The 17,849-nt window shown below is 48.9% G+C and overlaps 1 protein-coding gene across 7 annotated transcripts in view; it reads left to right on the forward strand.

The window, feature by feature from the left end:
• The window catches only part of WDR93 (WD repeat domain 93), a 59,012-nt gene that overhangs the window by 30,404 nt on the left and 10,759 nt on the right, over positions 1-17,849 (forward strand). For 3 of the 7 annotated variants that reach the window (XM_084774167.1, XM_084774165.1, XM_084774166.1), the window contains exons 13-18: positions 549-668; positions 1,569-1,782; positions 4,423-4,486; positions 5,600-5,756; positions 6,080-6,284; positions 17,162-17,450. In XM_084774167.1, coding sequence (XP_084630293.1) covers positions 549-668; positions 1,569-1,782; positions 4,423-4,486; positions 5,600-5,756; positions 6,080-6,284; positions 17,162-17,261 — 860 coding nt within the window. In that variant the 3' untranslated portion in view covers positions 17,262-17,450. Of the gene's footprint in view, positions 1-548; positions 669-1,568; positions 1,783-4,422; positions 4,487-5,599; positions 5,757-6,079; positions 6,285-9,548; positions 9,740-17,161; positions 17,451-17,849 lie in introns of those variants that run through there. The other 4 variants (XR_014777593.1, XM_084774170.1, XM_084774169.1 and 1 more) reach the window with 4 other exon arrangements.

Below are 17,849 nucleotides of genomic sequence, written 5' to 3' on the forward strand. Positions count from 1 at the left end.
CATTTCTTTGAAACACGACTAAGTCTCTGTACATCACTGTCTGCTGAGTGTATTGGCCATAAATAGCAAAATCCATAGAGTTTAACACAGGGGCACCCTTTGAAGTTGCAATGCAGGTGGTGACTGTTGCCAGAGGCAACCATGGACGCAGCGCCACATGCCATCCACTCAGGATAAGGCCTCTAGTTTGCTTTGACACTGTGCTTTAGAAGTGAGGTTAAGAAAGCATGAAGAAGGCAGTGCTTTCCTCTAACCCCGTCCCAAGCGGCCTGGCTTCTAATCCCCTCTTGTCTACTAAGGCACTTGCTTATGTGCCTCAGTTTTATATGTGAGATGGGCTTCTAACAGGACCTGCTGCATAGAGTTCATAAATGAAATGCTATGGTGTCCTGAGAGTGCCCACAAATGGCCACTGAAGCTTAGCTGTGGCTTATTTAGCTCTGGGAAAGGAGGGCAGCACTGAAGAGAGAGGTGGAGATTCCCCAGGTGGAGGCGCTGGGCAGGGCAGGGTCTGCAGGGGAGCCTGGCAAATGATCTCCTCTCTCCAGACTACGAGAACGTGTGGCCCTGCGCTGCGCCCATTGTGGTGTCTCAGACCAGCAGCTTCTCCTCCCTCCTGGCCCTTGCCTGTGAGGATGGTGTGCTCATTCTGTGGGACCTGGCCCAAGGTGAGTTAGTTCCCCATTGCCCTCCTCAGCTGAGCCCCAGTGGGTCTCCTCAGGAGACTCCAGGAGCTTGGGAGTTCCTGCAGTGGCTTCACGTCCCCAGTCCTCCTGGGGCAGCTGGGCCTGCTCTCCCCTCCTTTGTTCCTGGGACACACGGCTGAGCTTCTGTTGCCCCTGTGCTCGCTGAGAGCTTGCTCTGTGCCCAGCAGTGCACCAGCCTTCACCTTTCTTGTTACACTGTAGGGAAGATAAGTCTTCCAGCATAGCCAGAGAGATCCTGCAGCCTCCGCCCCTGCTCTCAAAGAAAACAAATCTTCAGAACTGCTCTGCCCCCAACGCCAGTCACCGGGAACTCTGCTGGTGTTAGTACTGAGAGACCTGGGAAGTGGTCAAAGCGAGGCCAGCAGCTGTTCTGGGTGGGCAACCCTGTGGCTGGGGCCCAGCTTCCTGGTCCAGCTTGGCAGAAGCAGAGATGGTGACACCTGAGGGGACCCACTAGCCAGACTTCCAACAGGGGATGCATGGGTCAGCAGTGACTGTCAGCCCCTTGGCGAACAGCTGGCTTCCGTTTTAGCAGGAGGGTACTAGGACATTCTTGTCTGACAGCCCACACACGTACAGTTTCTAAGGCCGCATCTGCATACCGTGCATCCTGTGGGCCGCCGTGGGTCAGCTGGGCTGGCTTGTAGATACCTCCATCCCATTGCTGTCTCTTCCCCCTTTCCTCTTTAGTCTTGGCCCCCTTTCCCCCAACTCCTCTCTAGGCACAAGCCTCTCAATGGCCATGAGCTTTCCTCTGGCAGAGGCTACACATTGCTTGGTGTGGTCCTTGACGTGCCCCCCCCCCACTTCCTGGTCATAGAACTAGAACCCATGGCTTCTGCCTCATCTCTTTCTTCCCAGGATTCCTCTTTGGGGTCATTGCTCTGCCTGAGGGGTGTTTCTGCCAGAGTATTCACTTCCTACGGTTCTTCCTGGTGCACAAAGGAAAGAACATGTATCCTGAAGGCCCGGTGAAATCTGAAATCATGTGTGTGGTGCTGTGCACGAATGCTTCGCTACACCTGGTGACAGCCAGTGGGACCAAAGGACCCACCAGCAAGGTGCTTGTTGAGAGGTCAGTGGCTTAGGGACAGGACACGGTGATAATCTACCAGACAGACAAGGCCATTCCATAGGAAAGACTGACACCCTCTGACTTGAGTCCACCCCGCAGCCAGCACGCTCCTAGCCTGAGCACAGCAGCGTGTGTGTAGGGAGAGTTCTCTAGAAAAACCGTACTGTTCCTATGGCATATGATCACAGAGAGGCTCAGTTCTCCCAAATTTTCACCAGTTTCCCCAGAGATTTGTTTTGTTTTGTCTTTCTTTCTTATTTGTTTTGGAGTTTTTTTTTGGGGGGGGGTATTGTTCTGTTTTTTGACACAGGGTTTCTCTGTGTAGCCGTGGCTGTCCTGGACTCACTTTGTAGACCAGGCTGACCTTGAACTCACAGAAATCCACCTGCCTCTGTCTCCTGAGTGCTGGGATTAAAGGTGTGCGCTACCATCACCTATCTTTCCCCAAAGACCTTTTAAATTAAAAAAATAAAATAAAATAAGGCCAGGAATGGTGGTATACACCTTTAATCTTAGCACCCAGGAAACAAAGGAGGTTCCAGGCCAACCAGGGCTACACAGTGAGACTCTGTCTCAAAAATGTTTTAAAATCTTATATGTGTGTCATTAAATCCATACAGAGTGTATGTGCAGGGATGATGGATAAACTTCCTGTGCCCAGCAGAAACCAATTATCTCCAATTCCGTCAGGAACTGATCATAGCCTCCTCCCTCCTCCCTGAAGGCTGTTAACTGTCAAAGGCTACATATCAAACAAACCCCAATACTAGTGGCTGCAGAACCAGTTCTTCAACATAGAACATAACCCCCATGCCTGTAGTCAGCCACATCGGGTCTCCACTGGCTTTACCTAGCTTGTACAAGGGCTGGCAGGCCACTGATGGCTCAGCCAGGGCTAAAGCCAAGGGTAGCTTCTCTCTCACTCCTGCAAGCAGCAGGCTGTTGGTTGCCTTCCTCCTGATCTCTCCTGCTGGCTTCCTCACATGCTGGTCTAGGGATTCCCAGCACCATGAGAAGGCAACAATAAAGCACCAACACTTGTCACACTTCTGTTTTGTTGAAATCTGCTAATGTCCTACTGGAGAAGCACATGCCTGGCCACGCCCATATCCAAGCAGTGGATATTGCCTTTTTTAGTTTTTAAAAAGGTTTATTTTGGGCTGGAGAGATGGCTTAGAGGTTGAGAGCACTGGCTGTTGTTCCAAAGGTCCTGAGTTCAATTCCCAGCAACCACGTGGTGGCTCACAAACATCTGTAATGTGATCTGGTGCCCTCTTCTGGCCTGCAGGTGTAGCAGGCAGAACACTGTATAAATAATAAATAAATAATTTTTTAAAAGATTTATTTTTATTTAATGTGCATGAGTGTTTGTCCCAGTATATATTAGCTTGCCACGTGCATGCAGTGCCTACAGAGGACAAAAAAGGATATCAGATGCCCTGGACTTGGAGTGACATGCTGTTGTTAGCTAGCACATAGATGCTGAGACCCCAACCTAAGTCCTTTGGAAGAGCAGCAAGTGGCCTTAATCACTGACCCCTTTCTACAGCATTAGTTTTTATGAGAGTTGCTGCTAAATGTTTTTTGTTTGTTTCTTTGTTTGTTTTCAGTTTCCACACTATTTTCCTTTTTTAAAAAAAAATGGTTTTTCAAGACAGGGTTTCTCTGTGTAACAGCCCTGCCTGTCCTAGTGCACACCTTTAATCTCAGCATTCAGGAGGCAGAGACTGGTGGATCTCTTGAGTTCAAAGCCAGCCTGGTCTATAGAATGAGTTCTAGGACAGCCAGGGCTACACAGAGGAACCCTATCTCAAAACAAAACCAAAACCAAAACCAAAATAAAACAAAACAACAACAACAACAAAAAAACCCCAACCACCTATGTACGATTTTGCTTCTAAACAATGCATTTATGAAGTTGGTGTATTTAGGAAACGTATGACTGGAACTGTATTCTATGAAGTTCCAATTTGTTTTCTCTTTATTGTATTCTAATTTGCTTTGTAACTTCAACTGCGAGAGCTGTGCATGTTGGTAAGTGTGCCTCCAGTTCAGTTTCTATTGTGCATTGTATTCTGCTGCTTAAGCAGCTCCCTGCTGGTGAGCATCTGCACAGCTGGTTGGTTGGTTGGCTGGCTGGCTGGCTGGTTGGTTGTTTGGCTGGCTGGCTGGCTGGCTGGTTGGTTGGTTGGTTGGCTGGCTGACTGTTTGATTGGTTGGTTGGCTGGCTGGCTGTTTGGTTGGTTGTTTGGCTGGCTGGTTGGTTGGCTGGCTGACTGGCTGGCTGGCTGGCTGGCTGGGTGGCTGGTTGGCTGGCTGGTTGGGTGGTTGGCTAGTTGGTTGGTTGGTTGGTTGGTTGGCTGGCTGGCTGGCTGGCTGGCTGGCTGGCTGGTTGGGTGGTTGGCTAGTTGGTTGGTTGGTTGGTTGGTTGGTTGGCTGGCTGGCTGGCTGGCTGGCTGGCTGGTTGGTTGGCAGGTTGGTTGATTGACTGGTTGGTTGGTTGCTCTTTGCTACTATAAATGATCTCTTTATATATCTACTGGTACACATCAAGAGTTCCTCTAGGATAAATATCTAGGAGAAGACAGTAAATATTTGAAACCTTTACAAAAGGAGAATGCCCTGTTTTGTGCCCCACAGTTCTTTGAAGCATGTGGAAGAACCCATCTGTGAAGTGGCCCCAGTCCCAGCTCTGCCTGGCATGGTAGGTTCCCAGTACTTGTTCCTCTTCCTTCAGGAAATACTTGCTGCCAGCCTACTGTGTACTAGATATTGGTTTTGCTTTTGTGTCTCTGGATATAAAAGAGAAACTCCACGGCTGGGGGTAGTGCTCAGCAGTAGAGTAAATGTTAGCATGCCCTGGACTCAATCCCAAGCACAACTAAATAGTAACAGATCAAAGAGAAAGTCCTCACCCTTATGGTGCTCACATTTCATCAGGAGACAAATCACCACGCAGCTGCCTTGAGACACAAGAAAGGCTGTGACAGAATTTGTAATGGATGCATAGAGCAGAATAGGGATCACCTAATGCAGAAGTTGCAGAGGGGAGGGTAGTGTGACCAGAGAGGACAGCAGAGCCAGAGCTGTTGAGACAGTATCAAAAGGAAGTACCCAGAGTTCAGGGATGTAGGTATGAAGAGGGGAGAGGGCACAGCCTTTGTATGCTGGCATAAGGATGCAGGCATAGCTCTTATTTATGAGACCTACAGCTTGGAGAGGTGGGAACAGGGAACATCATCTTCCAAGTGGGGCAGGACCCCGCATGCTGGGCTGCCTCTGGATGCAGCTGAGGGAGAAAAAGGCATCATGGCTGATCCTGCCACACTCTGCTGACTCCCTAATCCTTTCAAGGCCTATGATGGAGACAGGCTAGAGAGAAAGTCTGGGATTCCTGACATGGTTTGGCAGAGGAAGAGGCCCCATGGGGCTCCAGGAGGCTTTTAGAATACACAAATCCACAAATGTCCAGTGGTACCTCCCAGTGCTTAACGAGAAGTGCTCAAAGCTAAGGTCCTGTCAGGAGATGAGCAGACCTGATAGACAAGTCCAGGAGAACGAGTGCACAAAGCCACAGAGACGGACCCCAGAGGCACGCGGGAGAGGCCCAAAAGCGGGAGAGGGCTAACAGTGAGGGCATGAGCGCAGCACCCCAGACTGAGAACCAGACTTTTCCTTGTGGCAACAAGTGTGTGTCCAAAGTGGGACAGATGGCAGGAGGTGAGAAGAGGGGTCCTGAATCAGGGTCCCATGGTGGCCTCTTCCCTCTGCCTTTCTGTGAGAGCCAAGTCTGAGAAAAGATCTCTTTCCTTCCCAGGTACTAATCTTTTCCAGCAACCATTCTGTGAGCCTTATGGATGTGGCCAAGGCTGAAGTCATCTGTGCCTTTGCATCCCCTATATACCACCAACAGGGGATGTCCTGGAAGCCACTGTTTGTTGTGTCTCCACACCATCCATGTTTTCTGCTTCATGGTATGAATATGAGGGCAGCTGCACAGTGCTAGGGTCTGTTACATTATTCCCTGACTTTTCCTGACCACTCACAAAAGCATGGCGACACTTCTCAGTCACCTCCTTGCTCCCTTCTGTCCCAGGCCAAAAGATGCTGCAGCCTGGTTCCCACATGTTCTTTGATACAATGCTGTCGAGGTATTTTTGTTCTCCATAATTAAGTAATTCCGTCCCAGCTCAAGCCAGACTGGCTGGCCTCTACACAGAGAGCAGTCCCACACCCCGAGGGCCCCAACCCCATGGAGAAAGCAGTTACTGATCACGGTGGTCTCCTCTCCTCACAGGAACCCATCCAGACAGTGGTGCCACAGCTACTGACGATGCCAAGAATACCTCGAACTCTGTTTTCTACTTTAATTTTGAGGATTACCCACTCCTGAAGGATATATCCAAAAATTGCACCATTTCTCAAAAGGACTTGGAAAGCAACCAGGCCTTCCCCCAGGTGTTGCCACTGGAGAAAAGATGTGAGCAGCTCCTCCAGAAGAGGTAAGAGCCCTCTCATCACAGGGGGCTGTGTCTGGGTGAGCCATCACTGGGTGTGGTTTGCAGTTAAGAGCCTTTCCATAGCCAGGCACAGTGGCACCCAGCTGTAATCCCAGCACTCAAGGAGGCAGAGGCAGGCAGAGCTCTGTGAGTTCCAGGCCAGCCTGGTCTACAAAGTGAGTCTAGGACAGCCAAGGCTACAGAGAGAAACCTTGTCTCAAAAAATCAAAAAACCAAACAACAACAACAACAACAAAAAGAGCCTTTCCATACCTAAACTGCCAGCTGAAGGATTTTACCATGTGCGCCAATCTACCATGCTCTGTGAGCTCTAGATGGGTGAAAGACCCTCAAAAAACAATGTGGAGGCTGGAGAGATGGCTCACCAGTTAAGAGAAGTGCTGCTCTTCCAGAGGACCCAAGTTTGATTCCCAGCACTTACATGGTAGCTCACAGCCATCCTGGAGTTGCAGGAGGTTTGACACCTTCTTCTGGCCTTCCCCGGCCCCAGGCATGCACATGCACGCAGGCAAAACACCAATATGTCAGGGTTAGTGGGACCAAAGTCAAAATTGAGAACTGTAATAAGCCTAGAGGAAAACACTTCTCACAAAGGAGTCTTGAAGGCATTTTACAGGGAGTTTTTAGTTTTTAGTTTTTGTTTTTAGATTTATTTTTTACTATTAGTACAATATTCTGTCTGCATGTGTGCCTGCATGTGTGCCTGCACGCCAGAAGAGGGCACCAAATCTCATTATTGATGGCTGTGACCCAACCATGTGGTTGCTGGAAATTGAACTCAGGACCTCTGGAATAACAGTGCTCTTAACCTGGAGCCATCTCTCCAGCCCCTACAGGGAATTTTTAAAGGCAAAGAACACAAGAAAACTATATCCTGGTTGGCAGTTGCAGAGGGAAGTAAAGCAAGCAAGCAGTTTAACAGAAGCCAAAAACATGCAGTTGGCTGGGCATTTCAACGCCAGGTTTTCTAGAACAGGGCTGGGTACTTTCCCATGGGACTTTTCACAACAAGGGGGCAGAAAAAGAGGGTTTTGTTTCAGGTTGAGCCAAAAATGACTCCTGCTGAGACAAGACAGAGAAGCATTTAAGCTGTCGCACTATACATATGAAATGAAATAATTTTTCAAAATGTATCTTTAAAATAAACAAAGTGAGGGGCTAGAGAGATGGTTCAGTGGTTAAAAGCACTGACTATTCTTACAGAGGACCTGGGTTCAATTCCCAGAACCTGCATGCAGTTCACAACTGTTTGTAATTCCAAAATCTGACACCCTCATTCAGACAGACAGACACGCATGCAAAACACCAAGGCACATAAAATAAAAATAAATAAATTACAAACAAATAAAGAAAGTGAATAACCCTTGAAGAGTGTGTGTTTATGCCCATACATTTGTGTGAACACATACACATACTTGTACACCACATACAAAAATAGAAGAAAGGAAAAGGAGGGGAGAGAGAAGAGAAGAAAGGAAGGAAGGAAGGAAAGAAGGAGTGCCTTACTCAATTTTCCTGCTGTGACTCTCTCCCTCCAGCCCCCTGTGGATTACTATATATCATTATAACAGGTTCAGCCAACTCATGGGCCATACTGCACAGTTTCTCATTTTGAAAATTAAAATGTTTTGTTGGGGCCAGGAATGTGCATGCTTGTCAAATGCTCTAGCACTGAGCCACATCCCCACCTCCTTTTGTATATTCATAACTGTATTTTTAATTCTTTGAGAATTTCATAGATATGTGTAGTATATTTTAATCATATCCATCCTCCACTGCCTTTCTCCACATCCTTTCAGACCCCCAAACACATTCCCTTCCAAGTTTATCTACTTTTTCATTGGTTTTTTAAACCCACTGAGTCTAGTTAGTGCTGTTCATATGCACATTAGTGTGGAGCCATTATTGGGACATGGCTACATCCCTGAAGAAAAATGGCTTTCCCTCCCATGGTAGCCATCAACCGCCAGGAGCTTCTCAGATAATGGTGGCTTCCCAGACCCTTTCTCATCTGCACTGCCATGCTGATGGACTTGCTGTGTGTAGCTCTTGTGTATGTAAATAGCCCTGGGTGAGTCACAGGGCAATGTCTGTCATGTCCAGAAGACATTGCTTTACACTGACCTCTGGATCTTGCGAACTTTGCACCACTTCCTTGATGTTCCCTATGCCTTAGTGGGAAGGGAGTGATATGCCTGTGGACTTAGAGATGAGCACTCTGTATTCGCTTATTCTCTGCACTCTGGCCAGATGTGAGTCTTTGTAGTAACTGCCACCCACTGCAAAAGAATCTTCTTTACAGAGGCTGAGGGTTGAACTGGTATGTGGGTATAAAGATACGTATTTAGAAGGCTATTTAATGCTATGTCTGTTTAGCAAAATACTGTAGTAGTGGTGGTGGTGGTGGTGGTGGTAGTTGTTGTTGTTGTTTTTGTAGTAGTAGTAGCAGCAGCCGCAGTAGTAGCTTCTCCCTTAGAGATTATGACCTCCCCAGTGACACATCTCTGGTCAGATTTACAGTACCAGGCATGAGTTCCCTTCTGTGGAACAGGCCAACTTTAAAATGGTTACCCCATCACATCCATGCCACTATTGCACGAGTGGATATATCTCAGCAAGCTGGTTGTTACTGTAGCCTTCAGTGCTCACATCTGGGTAAGACTTTAATACATTTTCTTCCTCAGCTGCCTACAGAGCACTTATAATACCAATTATAACACTAGCCAACAGGGAGGAAACTTGTAGACCAGTACCAGTCTGATTTCTTTTTATACAATGACCCAAGTGTATGATGTCTTCAGCTATAGTATCTTACCATCAGGTTCTACTGGGCAACTAAGAACAGTCGCACTTTCCTGTAGTGTTGTGTGGGCAGGGGGTGGTATCCGGTACTCCTCCTTGACAAACAACTCAAAAGGAGGTGTTCTACATCTAGCACTGTGCTTCTGGCAGGAGTATTATCTCTCTCTGTAGGGCCCGCTCATTTTAAAGTAAGCCTTATTGGCACACACTTCACAGATAATTTATGGCTGCTTGTGTGCTGCTATGTCAGATATAAGCAGTTGCAATAGAAACCACATGGCTCCTGAGGCCTAAATTGTTTGCTCTGGCCATCTATAGGAAATGTTTGTCCACCACTGATCTTCAACTTTCTTTTCTTGGTCGTAGACGGTTATCATGGGTGATTCTCTTCTCTCTCATTCATTTCCACTCTCCCTTTGCTTCCTTTCCTTTCTGCTCAAAAAGCCCAGTGAATAGCACCAAGACCCTCTGCAGGAGCAGGAGTCTCTTCTAACGCATCTCACAGGACATCGCAGGATGGTTCAGATCGCTGGTGGTTCCTACAGTGGACTGGCCGCTTATTTTGGGCGGGATGAGATCATCTGTGGGTCTCTGTAGCCTCAGCTCTGGCCTGACTTCCCAGAGCTGTGTGACTGGTAGGTCCATTCCCTTCCAAGACGTCTTTATCCTCATAAAAGGTGGCCCTGGGCTTCAGTGGTTTCTTCAGCCAGTGAAATGCCCCTCAAGTCTGTCAGACTATCTTTAGACTCCTTGCAATGCCACGTTATAGAGGTTTAAGACCAGACAGGCCTGGCCTTGAATTCTGACTCTCCCTTTTACTAGCTGTGAGCCCTGGGCAGGGTTACCTGTCTCCATGCTCACAGGCACAGAGCCTCTGCCCCCTGCCAGGCTATGCTCTGGACATTCTGAGTAGGCCTAACTTCTAGGGCTTGTGGGTTTTAGGTGAGACAACGCAAAGAAAATGCCAGATGTAGTTTGTGTCCTAGTTACTGTTTAGTTGCTGTAAGAGACCATGACCAAGGTGACTCTCATATAGGAAAGCATTTAATCGGTGGCTTGCATACAGTTTCAGAGGCTTAATCCATTATCATCATGGCACTGACAGCTAGGTGTGGTTGAAGAAGTAGCTGAAAGCTATAGCCCAAGGAGACAGACAGACAGACAGACAGACAGACAGACAGACAGACAGAGGCACACAGAGAGATGGTGTGGGCTTTCAAAAGCTCAAAACCCGTCCCTAGTGACACACTACCTCCAACAAAACCACACCCCTTAATTTTTCTATTCTTTTCTAATAGTGGCACTCTCTGGTGACTAAGCATTCAAATGCATGAGCCTGTGGGGCCGTTCTTATTCAGATCACCACAGGTTGATTACTCCATTAAGAGCAGGTGTGAAGCTTCTCTCTGTTAAAATCAGCAGGCCGTAGGGCTGGAGATGAGAGTCAGAGGTGAAGAGCACTTGCAAAGGACTGGGGTTTGATTCTCAGTGTTCACATGGTAGCTTACAACTGCCTATAACTCCAGTTCCAGAGGATATGACATCACATTATGGCCTCTGAGGGCACCGCATGAATGCAGTCAACACACATATATTGCAGGCAAAGCACCCATACACATAAATAAACTAAATAAATCTGAAAGAATTTGTTTTTAAAAATGAGAGCGCCTGGGGTGGTGGGGGGGGGGTGAGAATCCTAAATCTGACCACTAGGTGGCAGCGCAGCTCCCTTCTGCTTTCCATCTCACAGGGCCTCCACTTCCCTCCCACTTTTCTCTTCTAGAAAAAGAGGGTCCTTTCGTGCTAGGCTAGCCTCTGCCACTGAGATTCGCCTGTCCCACGTTGTCCTGAGTGGCTTAAGTGGTTCTCAGTATCTCATGCGGGGAAGTGTGCCCCTTGATCAAGGAAGAAACATGGTCTCATGGATCTTGGAAGAGGACAGGGGCAGTGGAGGAGGGGCTGTTTGGCTGACACTGCCGGGGTTAAAGGTTTGGGGGCAGTGCTCAAGAGCTCTCTCATTCTGACCCTGGGGACCTGCTCTTCAGATAAATCTAGGGGAAAGGATCATGGTTTCTACACCAAATGACCCAGGAAAGTATTTATAGAGACAGAAAGTAAAAAGTAGATGGTGAAATCTAGGGGAATGTTTATAGAGAGCCCTAGGGGAATAAAGCAAAAGATGGCGAGTGTGGGTGAAGGTTCGCTGTACTGTTTGCACCGTTGCTTAACAGGTTTGAAAGGTTCGGAAAGGAAAGACAGGGAGAGATGACAAGACATGACTGGCAGCGCCATGCTGGGTTTGAGTCAGGAAGAAGAGGGGAAATGTGTGTTTGTGGGAAGGCTGAGTACAGTGGGGTGATGCGCATGCGTGGTGCGGGCTTGCTTTGTGTTTTCTCTATCTGAAAGCTTTCTACAGAAAGCCTCCATTGCTTTGGCAAGCAGACTGAAAACAGGGGGAAGGTAAATCTCCAGTGTGAGAATAGGCCATGCTGTAGGGAAATGCTTCCCAAGGCCGGAGCTTCCTGGTGTCCCTGGGTGGGTGGGGGCTCTGTAACCCCCCAGGTGAATTAGCTTGCTTGCTTCCACTTCTGTCTGGTCTCCTCCCTTCACTGGTCAGAAAGGGTGACATTTCCCACTTTACTCAAAGGTCAGTAGACACCCGCCTGTGGGGATAGACCCAGGGCTACAGCTGCAGTCTGAGTATGTGCACGTTCATATAAGGATGTGCATGCACGTGTGTGTGGTGTCTATAGACGCTCGCACCTCAGAAGTAGTCCTCCTTACTCTTTAGGTACCATTAACTTTGGGTATTTTTGTTTTGGAGTTTGGGTTTTTTGGTTTGTTTGTTTTTATAATATTGGTATGTGGTGCTGTACACGAACGTTCAGGTACCCTAGGAGACCAGAGGTGTTGGGTCCCCTGGGGCTAAAGTTACAGCAGTTATGAGCTGCCTGATGTTGTTTATTTGTTTGTTTGTTTTGTTTTTCTTTGGGGGGAGTTGGTTTTTTTGAGACAGGGTTTCTTTGTGTAGCCTTGGCTGTCCTGGACTCACTTTGTAGACCAGGCTGGCCTCGAACTCACCTCTGCCTCTGCCTCCCAAGTGCTGGGATTAAAGGTGTGGTGGCTTGTGAGCTGCCCAATGTGGGTTTAGAAATGAAATGCAGGTCCTCTGCCAAGAACAGTACTTGTCTTAACCACTGAGCCATCTCTCCAAACCCATTTGTTTTTCACTGGCCCAGGGCTTGCCACGTATGTTGGGCCAGCTGGGACCCATGTGTCTCTCCCTTCCCAGCCCTGAGATCACATGGTTGCACCACCACTCCCAGCTTTCTACATAAGCTCTGGGGTCAGCCTTGTGTTTCTGTGCTTGCACAGCAAGCACTCTACAGATGGAGCTGTCTGCCTGGTTTTTAGTTTTGAGAGACATCTTTATTGTGTTAGTCAGCTTCCTGGCACTGTCACAAAATACCTGAGATAATTAACTTGTAAGTAGAAAAGGGTTTATTTGGCTTTGTAGATTTCAGTCCATGGTCATTGGACCCTGTTGCTTGGGGTTTGCAATGAGGCGGCACATTACAGTGGGGAGTAGGGGGCAGGACAAGACTATACTCCATGACACTCCAGGCAAAAAGAGGAGGAGGAATGGGCTGAGGTCCCCAATAACATAACCTCCCACTAAACCCATCTCAATGTTTCCGTACCTCACAGCAGCACTACACTGGGGACCAAGCCTTTAACACATAGACCTTTAGGGCCACTCAGCATCCGAGCTACGGCTTTTGTAAATATGCTTTCCATAACTGATTTGCCATGGGAAGAATACGTATGATGACTTACTTCCAGTGTCTGTGATCAGAGTGCTTGGACAAGGGGAAGATTTCTGCCCTGGTGTCCCCAACTCAGGAACACTGAGACCATCCTGAACCCCAGCAGGAATGGAGGGACTCTTCCTGCGTCTCTCCCTTTCAGTACAGTTAGCTCCTCCCTGAAAGGCCCCCAGCAGCTGGCTGGAGTGCAGAGGGCCACCTCCGCAGGGACCTCATTGTGGCGATGTGGGCCAGAGACTGGGCTTGGGCCTAGCCGCAGAGAGAACTCTGAAGAACCTGTGAGAGCTGGAGGGGACACAGTGTGCTTGGGGGCAGGCCAGCTTCCTGCTTACCCCAGCATCAGACTTGCAGGAACATTTCCCAGGTCCTGAGTACAGTATTTGAGTCATAAGCTGTGGGCAAACCTGTTTTGCTTGCTCTGCAGCATAACATCTGGAGCTTTAGAGAGTAACCCCATAACACTGTGTGGAGGGATTCCTCTGACATGCTGGGTCTTTGAGCCACACGTGCTCACACCTCCATGCTGTCCCCTCATCTCTATGTGCGCGCACACGCACACACACACACGCGCGCATGCATGCACGCACGCACGCACATCTATGCATACATGAACATGTATCCAGAGCTTTTGTTTCCCTGCTATCTCTATTATCTTTTCTGCTTATTCCTTCTATCTGAAGTTGTCATTCAATACAAAACTAGATGGAGCAGGGGCTGAAGAGATGACTCAGCAGTTAAGAGCACCTACTGCTCTTCCAGAAAATGCAAATAGTGGTTCCCAGCCCCCATGTGGCAGCTCATAAATGCCTGTCACTCCAATTCAGGGGATCTGATGCCCTCTTCTGGCCTCTGTGGCACCAGGCAAGGCAGAACACTCATGCACATAAATAAAACTTTACCAATCACACCTAGATGAAACACCTAAGGCCCATGTGGTGATGGACTCAAAGTTCCAGACTTGCAATAGTTTGTCCAGGTCCTTTTCACAGAACTGCAGAGAGACTTCTGTAAACAGCCAGTGTGAACAGAGCTGACCTTTAGGGCCTGGCAAGGAAGCCAGGTCACACTGATCATGCGTCGTCCCAGCAGGCCACTCTTTCTGGCAGGCAGGCCTCGAGGCCACCATTTCCACAGTCTTGGACTCCCTGTCTGTTTCAGTGTCTCTATCACAAGCTGGAACAAATGTTTGGTTAGCTTTGAGGATGCCAGAAACCAGACAGGAGCAAAAACGTCCTCATCTTCCCTGTCAAATACAACTGTGCCGCTAGCTGCGGGGCTAAGCTTCTGTGTGGCCCAGAGTCTCCATCGCTGTGAACCCACTGGTGAGGTTAGCTCCCTGGCCATCCATCCGCCTCTCACTAGCACCACTAGCAAGGGCCCAAGCTCTCAGCGCATGAGCCTTTGGAGGATGCTTCATATTAAACCACTTGCTGCTCTATGCCTTGCTGTGTCTTGCCCCCAAAGTAATGAGAAACACTTGAAGTTCTCTACCACGGTGAGGGTGATGGAGAGGAAAGGGCGTCGCTCCCTGAAAGGCTTTTAGGGGGTTCTCTTGCCAGGTAGTACCAGCCCTGGATGAACAAGGCTGCCTCCCCCTTCTTCCTCATTGCCAAATAGTCAAAGGGATCACACTGTAGGTGGCTGTGACCTAGCACCTCCCATAGCCTCTGCCTTGGCTTGTCCCTTCCTGCCTTCTCTGGGTCCCCAAAGTCACCCCTGCCCCTCCACTCTACTTTATTCCTGACTCAGACACACAGGAGCCTGCGCTGAGAGCTGCTCCTCAGCTTAAGGCCCCCGTGCACCTTCTTTCCCAGGCTTGCTTCCTTTGACATCTTCCTTTCCTTCTGGTGGCAGCCTCCCGCCAGATGGCTTGTCCTTGTCATGAGACAATGTCAGCATGCTCTCATGCGGGCAGGCTAACAAGCAACTGTCCTCTTAGTTCTAGACCAGAGCCCAGCAGGCTCCAGGGGAGTGCAGTCTGCATCGCCCACAGCCCCACAGCGTGTGGAGGCCGCTGGGAGAAGTATGCCAGCTTTCCTGCAGGCCAGGTTCTTGAAGGTGGGCAGGCACACCTGGGACCCATTCACCCTCCTATCCTTACTGTTTCCCACACGGACTACAGGAGCAGGAGCACAAATCCACAGTGTGCAGTCTGCACAACATCAGGGCTGTACTTCTTCCTCTTCTGCTGAAACTTGGCCTGCATCCCTCCCTTTCCCAAGATAGTTTCTCTGTGTAGCCTGGCTGGCCTGGAACTCACTCGAGACCAGGCTGGCCTGGAACTCACAAAGATCCACCTGGCTCTTTCTCTGCCTCTGCTAGGATTAGCAACATGTGCCACTATGCCTGGCTGCATCTTTTCAATTCTTTAAGAGTTCTTTGTCAGCCAGGAATGATGGCACGCACTTTTAGTCTCAGCACTCAGGGAACAAAGGCAAGTGGATCTCTGAGTATGAGGTCAGCCTGGTCTATACAGCCAGTATCAGCCCAGCCAGGGCTATATAGTGAGACCCTATCTGGAAGAAAAACAAAACAAAACAAAGCAAAACAAAACCCTCTTAATCATTATATATTGCCTTTAATTTTTCTTTGTTTGTGTTTGGAGAAACCAAGAATCTGGAAACACCTAACCTAGACCCTAAGCACCCATAGTGTAAGTGTCATAGAGCTAGGCTTGCCTCCTGTCTTCTTTGGTCTTGGCCCTTGGCCTTTGAGTTTCTACATCAGGGATCCCACAGAAATGTGGCTTTGGGCCTGAGAGCCAGGAGGTAGTGTGGGAATCTGACTCCAGTGCCCGCTAGTGGTGACTATGGGAAACCTCAGAGACCTTTGAAAACATGACTGAGGGAGCAGAAGAGATGTCTGCTCTTCCAGAGGTCCTGAGTTCAATTCCCAGCAACCACCTGGTGGCTCACAACTCTCTGTAATTATATATACACACACACACACACACACACACACACACACACACACACACACATATATATATATGAAATATATAAAAACCTGACTGAGCTCTATACAGATGGTGGAGCACACCTTTAATCCAAGCACTGCAGAGGTAGGCAGATCTCTGAATTTGACACCAAGCTGGTCTAAGGAGTGAACTTCCAGGACAGCCAAGGCTACACAGAGAAACCCTGTCTTGAAAAACTTAAAAAAAAAAAAATTCTTTTTAGAGAGAGCTGTAAGGAAATATCAAGGATTGGGAATACAGCTCAGCAGCAGAGCTTCATACCCATCAAAGCAAACAAAATTTAAAAACTAAATATATGCATTTGGCTGACTCAGAACTCACTACATAGACCAGGCTATCTTTGAACTCATAGAGATCCACCGGCTTCTGCCTCCTTTGTGCTGGGATTAAAAGTGTGCACCACCATGCTGGCTCTAAAATGTTTCTGAAAAGACTTGTAAAGTTAATGCATGCTCAGCACTCTTCCCTGGCGTGAAGAAGCAGCACGTTCAGAACTCCTGCTTTCTCTCTGCGTCTGGCAACAAGAACTTTTTTTTGTTTTGTTGGGAGTTTTATAGACCAGGCTGGCCTCGAATTTATAGAGATCTACCTGCCTCTGCCTCCCAAGTGCTGGAATTACAGGTGTGCACCACCACTGCCAGGCAAAAAGAAAAACATTTAAATTACATTTATGCATGTGTCTTCTTATCTGTATGTGTAGCACATGCGTACAAGTGTCTGGGGGGGGGGAGGAGGGCACCATCTGGTGTTGTAGTGATTGGAAGCTGTGTGGTGTGGGTACTAGGAGCCAAACCTGGGTCCTCTATAACATCAGTAAGCACTCCTAATCACAGAGCCATCTGTCCAGCCTCTGAGTTCTCAATTTTAAAAGGCTGACCTCTCACCCCTGCAGATGTGAGTCACAGTCTCTGTACCTTAGTCACTCGTAGAGGGTCCCTACTATCTGTCCCTGCTGAAGAGTGTGTGATTGCCTTCCTTTAGGAGGACGAACGATTGATTCCCTCTGGCATTTTGTTTGGACACGGGTTGTTACGTCCTCAGTTCCCACCCGGTGTTCACTGTGCCCTGTGCCGTAGAGCACAGGCCTCTGAATGCCTGCTGCATGTCAGGCTGAGGCCGGGTGACAGAGATGAAGCCAGCGCGTCATCCTCCAGAGTTTCCCACCTGAATGCTCAGGGCCAGCCAGGGGACCAGGGGACCCAGGGGCCAGTGGCTTCAGTGACACCTCTCCTTTCTGGTTGTGTGACCCTCAGCTTCCAAAAGCTGCTGAAGACCCAGATGAAAGGGCACGAGCAGTGGACGCGACTGAGGAGGTACTCCTTTATTCTCCAGAAAGAAAACTTAAAGAAGTGATCACCCTGGAACTCCACCTCCACAACCACTCCCCAGAGCACCAGTGGGCAAAGGCAGTAACAAAGAGCCACAACTCAAAGCCTGGGGCCTCCATAGAGCCAGCAGGGCCAAGGTGATTTGAGGACCTTCAAATACTAAGTGTCTCATGGAGGTTGGATGCATCACTCAAATAAACGGACTGGCAGCTGCTGTTGTGCGTGTGGCTCATCACTGCCACCCAGTCCTGACTCCAGCAGGGCCCTGCTCTTGGATCACCCAAGTGTAGTGAGGACCGCTAGCTACACAGGCCCAGGAGAGCCACCTCCCTGAAGACATGCAGCTGCCTACTAACTGCTGTGTGGCTCCTTTTCTTTCCACACACTTCTCCTGCTCTAAGCAGTCCCTCTCAGAATCTCTCTGAAAGGCTGGGGTAGAGCTTAGTGGGAGTCTGTAGGTAGCATGACCAAGGCCCTGGGTTAGGTGCCCCAGAAGAAAGACAGGGAAGAAGGGCCGGAAGAGTGGAGGTGAGTGGTAGAGCCTTAGGCCACACAGCTTTGAGAGGAGTCAGGACCTGGTGGGATGGACCGCCAGAAGAGGCTTGGCATCCTT

Source organism: Acomys minous (assembly GCF_964271855.1).
Source record: "Acomys minous genome assembly, chromosome: 2".
In the NCBI taxonomy this organism is placed as follows: domain Eukaryota; kingdom Metazoa; phylum Chordata; class Mammalia; order Rodentia; family Muridae; genus Acomys; species Acomys minous.